The sequence below is a fragment of the Coregonus clupeaformis genome, chromosome 20 (genome assembly GCF_020615455.1).
Source record: "Coregonus clupeaformis isolate EN_2021a chromosome 20, ASM2061545v1, whole genome shotgun sequence".
In the NCBI taxonomy this organism is placed as follows: domain Eukaryota; kingdom Metazoa; phylum Chordata; class Actinopteri; order Salmoniformes; family Salmonidae; genus Coregonus; species Coregonus clupeaformis.
Genome location: NC_059211.1, coordinates 4,914,697 through 4,928,244, shown reverse-complemented (window position 1 = coordinate 4,928,244; position 13,548 = coordinate 4,914,697). Strand labels below are relative to the sequence as shown.

General features: G+C 42.8%; 1 protein-coding gene across 3 annotated transcripts in view; it reads right to left on the bottom strand.

Annotated features, from left to right (window-relative positions):
- The window catches only part of LOC121533263 (alpha-1,6-mannosylglycoprotein 6-beta-N-acetylglucosaminyltransferase B), a 145,865-nt gene extending 133,848 nt beyond the window's left edge, over positions 1 to 12,017 (bottom strand). For all 3 annotated transcript variants that reach the window (XM_041839076.2, XM_041839077.2, XM_041839078.2), the window contains exons 1-2: positions 11,344 to 12,017; positions 2,988 to 3,100 (exon numbers count right to left, since the gene is read on the bottom strand). In XM_041839076.2, the coding sequence (XP_041695010.1) occupies positions 2,988 to 3,100; positions 11,344 to 11,411 (181 nt within the window). In that variant the 5' untranslated portion in view covers positions 11,412 to 12,017. The remainder of the gene's footprint in view (positions 1 to 2,987; positions 3,101 to 11,343) is intronic.
- Between the last annotated feature and the right edge of the window lie 1,531 nt (positions 12,018 to 13,548).

Sequence of the window (13,548 nt, the reverse complement as noted above, 5' to 3'; positions counted from 1 at the left end):
AAGCAGCACCTTTTCACTTTTCCATTGACAGTTGACAATGATCTCTCCACCTCCGGGGTGGCGCAGCGGTCTAAAGCACTGCATCTCAGCGCTAGAGGCGCCACTACAGACTGTGGTTCGATTCCAGGCTGTATCACAATCCAGCTGTGATTTGGAGTCCCATAGGGCGGCGTACAATTGGCCCAGCGTCGTCTGGGTTTGGCCGGGGTAGGCTGTCATTGTAAATAAGAATTATTTCTTAACTGACTTGCGTAGTTAAATAAAGGTAAAAAATAAATATTGGTCAGCTCCACAATATGTGTCATCCCCTTGTCCCACATGACAAGCAAATTGCTGGAAGCCCTGTCATAACAATGATACTGAGAAATGATCTTCTACAGTGTGCTGTTCTCAGCAGACTCTTTAGTTAAACAGCTGTGGTTATGGCCTGTGCTGGGACCCGCTCCATCTCCATAGCCACATAGGGAGCTACTACATTAATCTGTCGAGACAGAGTCTGCATCCCAAATGGCACCCTATTCCCTATATAGTCCACTACTTTTGACCAGAGCCGCATATGCCCTGGACAAAAGTAGTGCACTAAATAGGGAATAGGGTGCTATTTGGGACACGGGCAGGAACTCAGGGAGGCGGGCTGTAGCTCTCTGTCCCACTAGGGAGACAATACACACTGAGATAGCTCTTAGACAAATATAGCACTCAAAGTGAAACATAGCGGTTTGGGGCATGAGAGACTGTCGCCTTGCTATCACTGTAAACTGCAGGGCAGAAATGGGTTCTATAGGGAACTGCCTGTGATCCAGTAGTCCCCAAACAGTATCTTACTGAAATTCAGGAAATATTTCTATTTTTTCTTCTTCCTCTCTCTCTGTCATTTGAGTCTAATTATTCCTTTTTCTTTATGCAATCTCCATCCTCTCTTCTATGGTTCTCGTAGAAACTCACTTTAAATGCAGATCTCTCAATTATACCTTCTACTTCCTCTCAATCCTTCCCTCTTACAGTCTACTGTAATTCCACCTTTCTCTATCCCTCCTCCATTCTCTCGTTTTCTCATTCACTTGATTGGCTCCTCCGTCTGTAACACGCAGGGCTGGTTGACTCAGTGCGGAGAGAGCGGATTCCAGCAGAGCCTAGTGAGGCAAGGCCCACAGTGAAAACTGATAATCCATGGAAGGGAGAAGAGGAGAGGAGAAGAGACCCTGTCGGTGTAACAACACAAGGGAATAGGAATTCTACTAATACCCCCATATTGAGAACATTTGATATCAGTGCCGCTAGCTCTTGTAACAAAGCTCTCCTAAGCACAAAAATCGTTTGAGTAGGTAAATATCTGTGTACAACACCTGACTATCAGCATATATGAGGATATACTCGAGGGTTCACAAGGTTTCTCTATGTACTATGTGAAAACCAAAGCTTATTCTGGAGTGAGTACACTTCCATCCTCAGCTCTGGTGTCGAGATAATAGCATCTTCTTACCGCTCTTCCTGAGGGGATTCAAGGTGACAGACTTATGCTAGTCACACTCTGTAATGGTATTTTTGTAGAAAGATCTCGAAGCTCCGATGTTTTGGACTAGCACTTTCTGTCACCTTGAAACCCCTCAGGAACAGCAGTAACAAGGCACTATTTTCTCGACACCAGAGCTGAGGATGGAAGTGTACTCAGTCAAAATTAAGCTTTGAGGTCTTTCAACAAAGATAACATTACAGAGACCACTGACACAAAGTGTGTGTGAGTGCATGTGCCTGTGTGTGAGCGTGTGTTGGTGTGTGAGTGTGTGTTTGTGTGCATGTGTGCATGTGTGCACCAGTGTGTGTGTGTGTGTGTGTGTGTGTGTGTGTGTGTGTGTGTGTGTGTGTGTGTGTGTGTGTGTGTGTGTGTGTGTGTGTGTCTGCGTGCATGTGTGTCTTAGCTAGACCAGTGGTTCTGCAGGTGTTGCTCGCTGGCAGAATGAAAGGGCCACTTGTTTCCAGGGCTGACTTAGAGAGAGCAGATGGAACCAGCTCTCCAGCTCTCTGTTCTCAATCTTGTCCCACATTTCTGCTGTCGCCCCATTCATTTTCTGCCAATTCATCTTACACACACACACACACACACACAGAGACAGGGGTTTCACACGCACAAACACACACACACAAACTCCTGTGGTAAACTTCTAGGTTGGACACTCGGCAGCTCTTAATGAGCTCAGTCCAGATGTCTCCGCAGACATCAGCGCATGAGTGGTTAATTAATCATGTGTGCTCACACACACACTCACACACCACACACACCTCAACACTACAACATCCTCTCTCAGAGTTAGAAGGGCTTTACATCAGATTATCCTCCCTTATGAGTTGTTTATCCTCTGCTAAAGGACCTAAATCGACTCTTGTTTTTTATTCAGGCAGTGGCAGGGACAGCTGCTCGCCAGAGAGGACCCGTCCCTGACTTCACAGTTCACACCTCGTAGAGTAGGAGACAGGGGGGGGATTAGACACAGCTCTTCCCCGTCCCGTCATTGGCCTGCGGCCTCAGTCGAGGTCATGTGATGTCTGCAGTCGGCAAATGTGATAATGAGATTTCTGTGGTGAGATATCAAGCGGCAGTATGCGGCCTTCAGAGCCTCAGCCCCTCACAACAGCCTTCAGAAGACTCTTACCAGACCCCTGATGACTCACCAGGGTTACTGTACATACAGTAAGTATTGATAGAGTCAAACCAGCCAGAGTGAGTCTGCCTTCAATGCTCCTGCAGTGTGTATGCAGACCAATGCCCCCTTAGAAGCTATGCAGTATACTGCACTGCACTCATACAGGGATATGTCTCTTTTCTGTGCAGTGCCACAGGGTAGGAGTAATGGAGTTTCTATGTGACATACTGTGACACCACACACAGCTCCCTCTAGACAACCCCCAATAGACAAACCCCCATAGCTCCACTTAGATAGGGCCAACGACACACACGCGCTCACACACACAAATAATGTTTTCTCTACCTTCTGTCCGGATGGTGAAGGGGGAGTCCCCAAGCCTCTTGGCTGAGAACTGGCCCCCCAGGGAGGTCATTAGAAAACACAGGCTGAAGAAGCCGATCCCCACCACGAATATCCTGGATGGAGGGATGGGAGGGAAGGGAAGAGAGACGGAGAGGAGAGAGAACGCATGGACGAGGAGAGGGAGGAGAAGGAGAGACGGAGTGGGAGAGAAGTGATGAAGAGTTAAGAGGAAGAGAGGAAGAGGAGAAAGTAACAGTCAGAAAACAGATCAAGTACAGCAGCACAGTAAAGAACATACAGTAGGAAACACAGGCAGTTAGACAGGCCCAGCTGAGGAAATTAAAGTCAAAATGTCAGGGGGCATTTTAGTTCCTGTCTCCATCACCCTGCTAACTGGCACCCTATCCAGGTCTCCTCACGTTCCCCAATTAGGTACAAGCAGCTCGTCCCAAAACACCTATAATTTATGTATTCTGTCACGCACACCAGAGATAGAGAGGAGGCTTCCTCCTTCATTCCCCATGGGGCTAAACGACTGCTGCTGGCTGGCTGGCACATTCTATATCGGATTCTGATAGTGAGGAGAGGAGAGGAGAGGAGAGGAGAGGAGAGGAGAGGAGAGGAGAGGAGAGGAGAGGAGAGGAGAGGAGGGAGGGGGAGAGGAGAGGAGAGGAGAGGAGAGGAGAGGGAGAGAGGAAGGGAGGAGAGGAGAGGAGAGAGGAGAGGAGAGAGGAAGGGAGGAGATGGGAGGAGAGGAGAGGAGTATACTTCACCCACGCTTCATTCTACCTTGACTTCCCTGTAGTAGGGTACGCTAAAGTAGATAAACAACGGGCTCTACCCACCACTACTTTACAATTTGCATGCTTACACAGCCAGATACCTCTATAATAATGTATACTCATAGCAAGTGCATTGGACCATTATAGTATGTACAGTAGCAACTTATGCTAGCTATGTATACCTTTGTTATTGTGCCAGCAGTGGAAAGTTAGGGCCCACAATAGCGGGACAAATGACTGAATCATTCATAGCTTGACTCTGAAGCCGAGCGAGTGGAGTTTGCTAGAATGCTGGATTCTGTGAAAGTTTTGACACTCCATGAACAGTAAACAGCTTTGTCATGCGAGTTCAGATTTAACATACTGGGATAATTGCAGGATATTGAATGTAGAACTATGCTGTCAAGCGTGATAAGGAACAGCCGGTTAGATAGAATAGTGACTGACGTTAATGATAGTGACGGTGCTCATAATAATCTCAGAAGGACAGAGCGCGGTGGTTTGGCATGCAGACAAAGTGACTCTATATCCCAACACTGAGACAATAAGATGGGGCTCTAGTCATTACAAGTGTCATTACCGGATCCTTCAGTCATTCGCTGTAAGAGGTGACAGCACATTTACCAACATGAGTCGGGTTGCTGACGATGATCTCTGTAACATTATATAAAATAGGTCTAAATCTCAGAGATTTTTACAAACATGCATTTGTATTGAGTTAGTCATCGGAATGCTCAGCCTTTTGGGTCGCAACATCGATAAAGATATCAGTTTTGAAAACAAGCAAATTGTGTAATCGTCTGAGATGTACTTACAGAAATAGAATTGTCATTATGTGTGCCTATCTTCTACAACATTCTTCAGTCATTTAGAGCAGTGGTTCCCAAACCCGGCTATCAACTTACTCTTGAAAGTTGTAATAGTAGAATGCAAAAGGTATCATTTTGAAATTGGGTATTGCATCATCAGTTTTCCTCGTCATGTCAGTCATTGCATACCTTAGAGAGCTATTTATAACTTGTCAGAAATGCCCAGATCATCTAGCCCATGTCAGCTACATGTTTTTGCTACGTCTTTTAGCCCATAGATTTTGTAGTAATGTTCAAGTCACTCAAATAACACATGAATACACATTAGGCATGGCAAAATGTATAGAATTGAAAGAAAATTAGCTTTAGAAATTCTATATTTTCTCTGCACCCCATGACAAAATGTTCTCTCCGCCAACAAGAGGTGTATGAACAGTTTGTGTCATGAACAGTGCTTGTGCCCATAGAAATAGATGTGGTGCGCGCCCGCAGGGGGGGCTCAGGATGTTCCCCAATGCTGGAAGGGGGGCCTGAGCGAAAAGGTTTAGGAACCCCTGATTTAGACAGAGAGTATAATGAAAGCATAAGAACCTGAGGGAGGGAAACCATTAAAATATCAGCCTATCTAGAAGGAACAGCAGGGCGACATTCATTACTGCCTTAGCTATCTTATTTTTCCAGGAAACTGGAACATTGTGAAATATTGAAATATTACATCCATCTGCTCCAGCATACTTTGCAGTACGTCTGGATAATTCAATCGCTGTCTGGGGGAGCGCAGAGCCGAATCCTGTAACAGATTTGAATCCTATAACATATTTTTTATCTGTCGAGGGGGATGGAGGAACGTTTGATTACAGCAGGGTGTATCTTGGATTATTGTCCAGCAGTCCTAACTGGGATTGGGATTATTTACCTGGCTATGACCATCTGGTCACAAAGCTATTTGATAAAGTCACGGGGTGCATCCTAGTACTGTTGAATGGCTTCCTTTTCTGTTCCCTTTCCTTTGGGCCACTGACCATAGATAGGTACAGTAGTTAAGTAATATTTTAAAAGCATTCCGACCATACTGCTTCTACCAATCCATCTCATTCAGTTCAGTGGGGGAAAATAAGGAAAATAAGGAGATAAGGAAAGCCATGTAAGACTATGTGGACACAGTTAACCTCAGAGGGAACAGGAGCTGATTAAACGGAAAAAGCAAAGGGCTAAAGTCAACTTCTCATTCTAATCCCTCCTTTCCCAAACTTCTCCCTGTGACCTTTGGGCTTCTTTGGGCTCTATAATCCTGAACCAGGCCATATGGAGTGTATGTGTGTTTCTGTGTGTAACGTGTATGTGTGTGCATGTGTGTGTGTGTGTATGCATACGTATGCTTTGCATGGGCGCGTGTACGTGTCCCCAATGCTTCTGTGTAGAGATGCAGTGTTCTTTTCAATGATGTGTGCTTCGGAGTGCATGTTTGTCAAAGCGCAGCGCCCCGGTCCAGTCTCAGGGGGATCGTTTCCACCTTTCCTCCCTTATCGTTCATCCCTATATCAAGGCCCCTCCATGATGGGGATAGAGGGCATTGGGGTGATAGAGGGGTGATAGTAAAGGAGGATTAGACACAGGGCCTGCCTGACTCCTCTCTAATTAAAACGCTTAAAGTAAATGCTTTGGTCGGGTAATTGGATCAGACACACAGATCCGCTATCTCCTAATTGGCTTGCCACACGTACCGGAGCTTATCAGATCTCGCCCCCAGGTTGATTGAAGTGAACCGGCGGTTGGGTTGTTCGGTGCGCAGCAGAATGTTTTCTAATCATTTGGTAGGCTCTGTTTTTTCTGCAGTCTTCCGCTTACACTCATTGGTACTGATGTTAATGGGACAATTAGGATTGCCCTCTGTATAATGATTTTGTAATGATTTGTTTTGAATGTAGACTAGTTCACACAGGCAGACCAATTTGGATATTTCTTCCACTAATGGGGCTTTTGAGGGTCGTGTGTTTCCAATGGTTTATATTCACTCTTCTGCTCGTATTTTGTCTATAACCAATGGCTTAACTTACTTTTGATATTACCCTAATAAAGTTTAGAAACCAAACATTGTGAAGGTTTGGTATGGTGTGGCTATTTTTAAGCTTTAGCTACTGCAGGCCTATGATATGAAGGCAGTGTGCCCCGGCACTCCAACTGACTCCGACAGTTGAACTTGAGGTGAGGAAGACTGTTTCAGGCCTACCAGAGTTACTCCTATAATCTAACAATATATAATGCTTATCTTTATACAAAATATTCGGATCGAAAATGAACTAATTACCCTAACGTTTTGCATATGCTACACAATGAAAGGTGTTTTTGTAATTTGCTATAGGGTGCTTTTAAGGACACATAAATGTGGCTCATTTGGCCAACATCCCTCGTTTATTGATGGTGCTGGCTGCGCCAGGTTGGATCTGAATGCATATGGATGTCCATTACATTTCCGGTAAATTAAAATCTTCCCTGTCATGTTGTTCCTTACGGAAACTTTGAAATGGCATATTGTTTTTATGAAGATTTGAGAATATTCACATGAAAATCTGTCGCCAATTGGATGGAAACCTAGCTATAGACTCCCTAAAGACTCTGGTAAGGGCTCTAGTCCAGTTTCACTTTGATTATGCCTGATTCACCAGCAGCCCCAAACATCTAAAGAATAAGCTACAGACTAGCCAAACAAGCTTGTAAGATTTGTACTTAAACTCCCCCCTCAGACTCATCTGGAGGTTGAGTATTTTTTTGTCTGTATCTCTGTAATGTGTCTGTATCTATGTAAGTATCTATGTATGTGTATGTACTGTATATATCTATGTAAGTATCTATGTATGTGTATGTACTGTATGTATCTATGTAAGTATCTATGTATGTGTATGTACTGTATGTATCTATGTAAGTATCTATGTATGTGTATGTACTGTATGTATCTATGTATGTGTATGTACTGTATGTATCTATGTATGTACTGTATGTATGTATATATTTCTTTATGTATTTATGTTAAAAATAGGGACCACAATGGAAATACATTTTAACTGACAAATCAAATCAATCAATCAATCCAAACTGTGCAGCGGCCAATTGATGAATGGAAAGAGACATCTGTTACAAAACACCAAAAAGTTTAATGACATTCGGAGATTGTCAAACCAAGCCTTCGATACTGGGTAGGCCTACAAGGTAGGGAGGGATGTATTTTCTGTTTGTCGGGATTGACATGGTCTATTTATTGTGGTGTTGAACTGATATTAAAGTGCCCGAAGTCGGTATGCTTTGTTTATTGGTTGTGTGGTGCATTGGCACAAAAACCTGTTGGTGGAAAATTAGTTGCATATATTTTATCTAATTATAACTATAGCATCAAAATGTTGAAAATCAGATTTTCCCCTAGCTGACTATTGTCTGTAGTCGGCTCTGATCGTAGTGTACTGAAACAGGCAGGGAGAGTGAGCTGGTCTGTGGTGGTTGGCGTACCCTCAACCTTCTGGCCAGTAGCCCTGCGTGGCATCGACTGTGCATACTGAATTGGCAAAGTCGATATCCACGTTTATAAACACAGGGTCACTACAGTTATTGTTATTTGTGGTCATATACATACATTTTGAGTTAATTCTATGAGGGGGGAGTTTGTTCAATTTATGTACAGTACAAGGGGAGGGTCATGTGTAACTTTGGGGAGGGGGGGTGCATTTTTTTTATGACACCTTGAGTTGGAAAAGCGTCTCCCCCCCAGTAAATTTAGACCTGTCACTAACATCGAAACTTTTCACATCAGATATTTTTCAGAGCCAATTAGTGAAAAAAAATATCAGAATTGGGTTGCCATATCTAAATGCAGCCTGATTGCACCTCAAATCTGCACACTAGGATTTGAGGTCAACACCTTTGAACCAGAGAAAATTCTAGGGGTTTATAAAAAATACAAAGAAATGTACAGAGTAGAGAATTTAGATCAATGTTAACCCCATGGGGGACAGGTCGAGACAATGAAGAAAATCCGGATGCACTACAGGGGGCCATCAGACCGTGACAGATTGACTTGTTCTTCCAGTGGTTAATGTGTATAAAATCCACCTTCATATCTACAGTGCCTTCAGAAAGTATTCATACCCCTTGACTTATTCCACATTTTTTTGTGCTACAGCCTGAATTCAAAATTGATTAGATATACTTTTTTCACCCATCTACACACAATACCCAATAATGACAAAGTGAAAACATGACCCTCACATGTTTTTAGAAATGTTTGCAAATTAAATACAGAAATGACTCATTTACAAAAGTATTCACACCCCTCAGTCAATACTTTGTAGAAGCATCTTTGGCAATGATTACAGCTGTGAGTCTTTCTGGGTAAGTCTCTAAGAGCGTTCCACACCTGGATTGTGCAACATTTGCCCATTATTCTTTTCAAAATTCTTCAAGCTCTGTCAAATTGGTTGTTGATCATTACTAGACAACCATTTTCTGGTCTTGCCATAGATTTTCAAGTAGATTTAAGTCTAAACTGTAACTCAGCCACTCAGGAACATTCACTGTCTTCTTTTTAAGCAATTTCAGTATAGATTTGGCCTTGTGTTTTAGGTTATTGTCCTTCTGAAAAATTAATTAATCTCCCAGTGTCTGGTGTAAAGCAGACTGAACCAGGTTTTCCTCTAGGATTTTGTCTGTGCTTAGCTCCATTCCGTTTCTTTTTTATCCTGAGAAACTCCCCAGTTCTTAACCATTACGAGCTTTCCCATAATATTACACAGCCACCACTATGCTTGAAAATATGGAGAGTGGTACTCAGTAATGTGTTGTATTGGATTTGCCCCAAACATAACACTTTGTTTTCAGGACAACAAGAAAATTGCTTTGCCAAATGTTTTGCAGTATTACTTTAGTGCCTTGTTGCAAACAGGATACCTTCTTTTCACTCTGTCAATTAGGTTCGTATTGTGGAGTAACTACAATATTGTTGATCCATCCTCCGTTTTCTCCTATCACAGCCATAAACTCTGTAACTGTTTTAAAGTCACCATTGGCCTCATGGTGAAATCCCTGAACGGTTTATTTCCTCTCTCTGGCAACTGAGTTAGGAAAGACGCTTGTGTCTTTGTAGTGACTGGGTGTATTGATACAGCATCCACAGAGTAATTAATAACTTCACCATGCTCAAAGGGATATTCAATGTCTGTTTTTTGTTTTTTTACCCATCTACCAACAGGTGCCCTTCTTTGCGAGGCATTGGAAAACCCTGATCTTCGTGGTTGAATCTGTGTTTGAAATTCACTGCTCGACTGAGGGACCTTACAGATAATTGTATGTGTGGGGTACAGAGATGAGGTAGACATCGAAAAATCATGTTAAACACTATTATTGCACACAGAGTGCAATTTATTATGTGACTTATTATGTTTACTCGTGAACTTATTTAGGCTTGCCATAACAAAGGGGTGAATATTTATTGACTCAATACATTTCAGCTTTTCATTTTCTAATTAATTTGTAAACATTTCGAAAAACATTATTCCACTTTGACATTATGGGGTATTGTGTGTAGGCCCTGGTCAAAAGTAGTGCACTAAATAGGGAATATGGTGCTATGCTAATGAAGCAAATCAAGCAATAAGCATCTCAAACGGTTCGTTAGCTTGCTTGGTTGATAATGCGCTTTACTTTTTTTACTGTTGACATACGGATCCAGCTGGGAACACTGGAATGTAATCTCTAACTTAATCTCGTTTCTCTGTTAGAGGAGAAAAAACAGCTGGTGTTGTCGGTAAACTCGGTCACATATTACCAAACACACTCAAGCGCATGCAGGATGGTGGATGAAAACACACATGCAGGCACACGTACTGGTGCCAGTTTATCTATTTATAGAGGGTGGTGCGGGCTCTCCAGAGGGTGGTGCGGTCTGCCGAACGCATTACCGGGGGCAAACTACCCGCCCTCCAAGACACCTACAGCACCCGATGTCACAGGAAGGCCAAAAAGATAATCAAGGACATCAACCACCCGAGCCACTACCTGTTCACCCCGCTATCATCCAGAAGGCGATGTCAGTACAGGTGCATCAAAGCTGGGACCGAGAGAATGAAAAACAGCTTCTATCTCAAGGCCATCAGACTGTTAAATAGCCATCACTAGCACATTAGAGGCTGCTGCTGCCTATTGCAATGACTGGCCACTTTAAGAAATGGAACACCAGTCACTTTAATAATGTTTACATATCTTGCACTACTCATCTCATATGTATATACTGCATTCTATTCTATAATATTCTACTGTATCTTAGTCCATGCCGCTCTGTCATTGCTTGTCCATATATGTATATATTCTTAAATTCCATTCCTTACTAGATTTATGTGTATTGGGTATATGTTGTGAAATTGTTAGATATTACTGCACTGTCGTAGCTAGAAGCACAAGCATTTCGCTACACCCGTAATAACATCTGCTAAACACGTGTGTGTGACAAATACAATTTTATTTTATTTTATTTTATTTTAATTGTGGTCAGGGATTAGGTGTAGCCTATAGACGTGCTGGTCATTCAAGACATTAAATCTCTGCATTGATTAGGTTAAATGACAAATAGCCTGTAAGTTAAATAACAATTATAGGCTGTGCTTTAAAAAATACATGTGCCATTCCATGACAATCTATTCATTTGTACCACGTGCCGGGTGTTTTAAATGAATACCAAAGCCTAGAGTGGAAATATTAGGCTACACATTTTTTGTCTCTTACCTGAACGGTTTGAACGTCACAAGGCATCTTCTAACCATTATTTTACCGTCGATGTTTCCAGTAATCATTTCCCAAAACACTCAACCAAACAAGCGACCCCCGACATCGTTAACCTCGCAACCTGGGACTCGACTAGGTGCTGAAACTGCTGCATGCCGCTTGCGTCTTAGGGCTGGCCGACAGACCGCGGTTAATACTCCGAGAAAATAGTCAGATGTAAGATTGTATCCATGAGTTTTCGTTGAATTGAATCCACGAACAGTAACTTAAACCAGAGTTCTGACTTTAAATTTGAGCGAAATCTGTGTTTTTATCCTACAATTTAGATTTAATTATGTCACTTTGCAAATTAAATAAATAATCTCGATTTAGTCGCTGCAGGTTGTCCGGATAACTGGAACGATATGGTCCGGTTTTTCGCGTATTAGAATAGCGTTCCTCAAAGCAGATGGGGAAGAAAATATAGACCGAATCAGTTGTTTTCCCTGCAACTTGGCATCCAATATCCCTGTCCCCAATATGTATTGCTGGACTCCCAGAGAACGTCTATTGGGTGCCTTTCCTCTCTGAAGAAAGCAACGAACTAATGCGCGTTAGAGCGTTTGTCATCTCGTATCCAATGGGGGCTCTACTCAACCTCCTCTCCCCACGAGTGCTTTTGGGTGTCTGGCGCGGTAGGGTTGAGCAACTGAATTGCGTTTGTTAGTTAGGCTGCTATCTTAAGCACGCATTTCGTTATAGCGCCATCTACAGTTTTTGTTCAAGCCACATTGTGCCACCAGTGCCATTTATATCAATTAAAGTTTTGCTGACTTAGATAATTATTGTGCAAAAATAGACAATTTAGTTACCATGCCTTGCGTTATCATTGGTCCTTTTATAATATTGCATATTGTAAAAACGATTTGTCCGGTAGCTCTTTCAAACAAATATATTGCAAGCTACTCATATTCCCCTGTCTCTTCAAAGAAATACCACGCTGGCAGCCCATCCAGCGGCTGAGATATTCACCCTCTCCATTATATCTGTCGCTGTCTCTTTCAGGACCATGGACAGCGACCAAACTCTGCATCGATAAGGATGCAACAGTGACACCCAGCGGTCACTTGTTGAACAGTGAATATGGATTCGCTTCATAATGACGACATTCCCTTATATTATACTGCAATGTTGCTTCATTAGTAAAGGCAAGAAGTCAGTGGTTTGATGAACTATAAACCTACAAACCGACACTGAATGTGTGGCATTTCATCTAGGGAAGATACAGCAAGTCATTGAGCTGCTCAAATCGCTGAATGTGAAACTATCATCCCAATTGAATCTGACACACAATAAGCTATAAGACTACTCTGCACATTCCCTGTGGGCCCAGAATGGGCTGAGGTATATAAAAAAAGAAGCACTAAAAAGGAGAGAAAATCATATTCATCACACTTTCCAGCTTTCTGAATCACTGGTGCGGTGGAGCAGAAATCAGCACAGAGCGAGTCAGTGCGAGAGCAGATCTATAGGGGCCCAAATGGAGATGACAGAAAATAGAAATCTCCAGCCCAGTCATGCATGAGAGAGAGACACTGATGTGTCATTTTGACTGACAGGCAGCGCATTGGCCCTCCCAATGAAGGTACAGTATCACTGGTTCAGGGACTCTCTGTCTCGTTCTGTTCTCAGTCTATCGGGAGTAAACACTATTGTGAATTAGGGAGACCTGTTATTATGATTTTACACTCTCTACCGAAACGCACAGGAAGGGAATTTACTTTCCATATTGGGCGGCAAACTCCTGTGGCTGACCATGTGCTGCTTCCAGCCTGTCATAAATGGATACAAATATAATTATATTCTATCATTTTAATGTCCGCTGCAAATTCTCCATGAATGAGAAAAGAGATCAACGCAGTCTAAAGATCCTTCTGTCATAGACAGACCCTTGTTTGCTCTGCAGCGGCATGGGCCTCCACTCCTCACAGTGGGCACAAATAAGCCTTAACACTACTGACGGTTTACTCAGGCACGTAGTGTTATGGCTAAACCTGCTCTATTTACAGATCTGCACCATAGGGGATCCAACCCAAATGTTCCGTACCTGCTGTCAGCATGACTTGTAGTTTATGGATGTTGTAGTGATTAAACTACAGACAATGTCCCACTCATTCTGGTACTCAACGCTCAATGGCAACCATCATTATAGCTGCAGACTGTGCT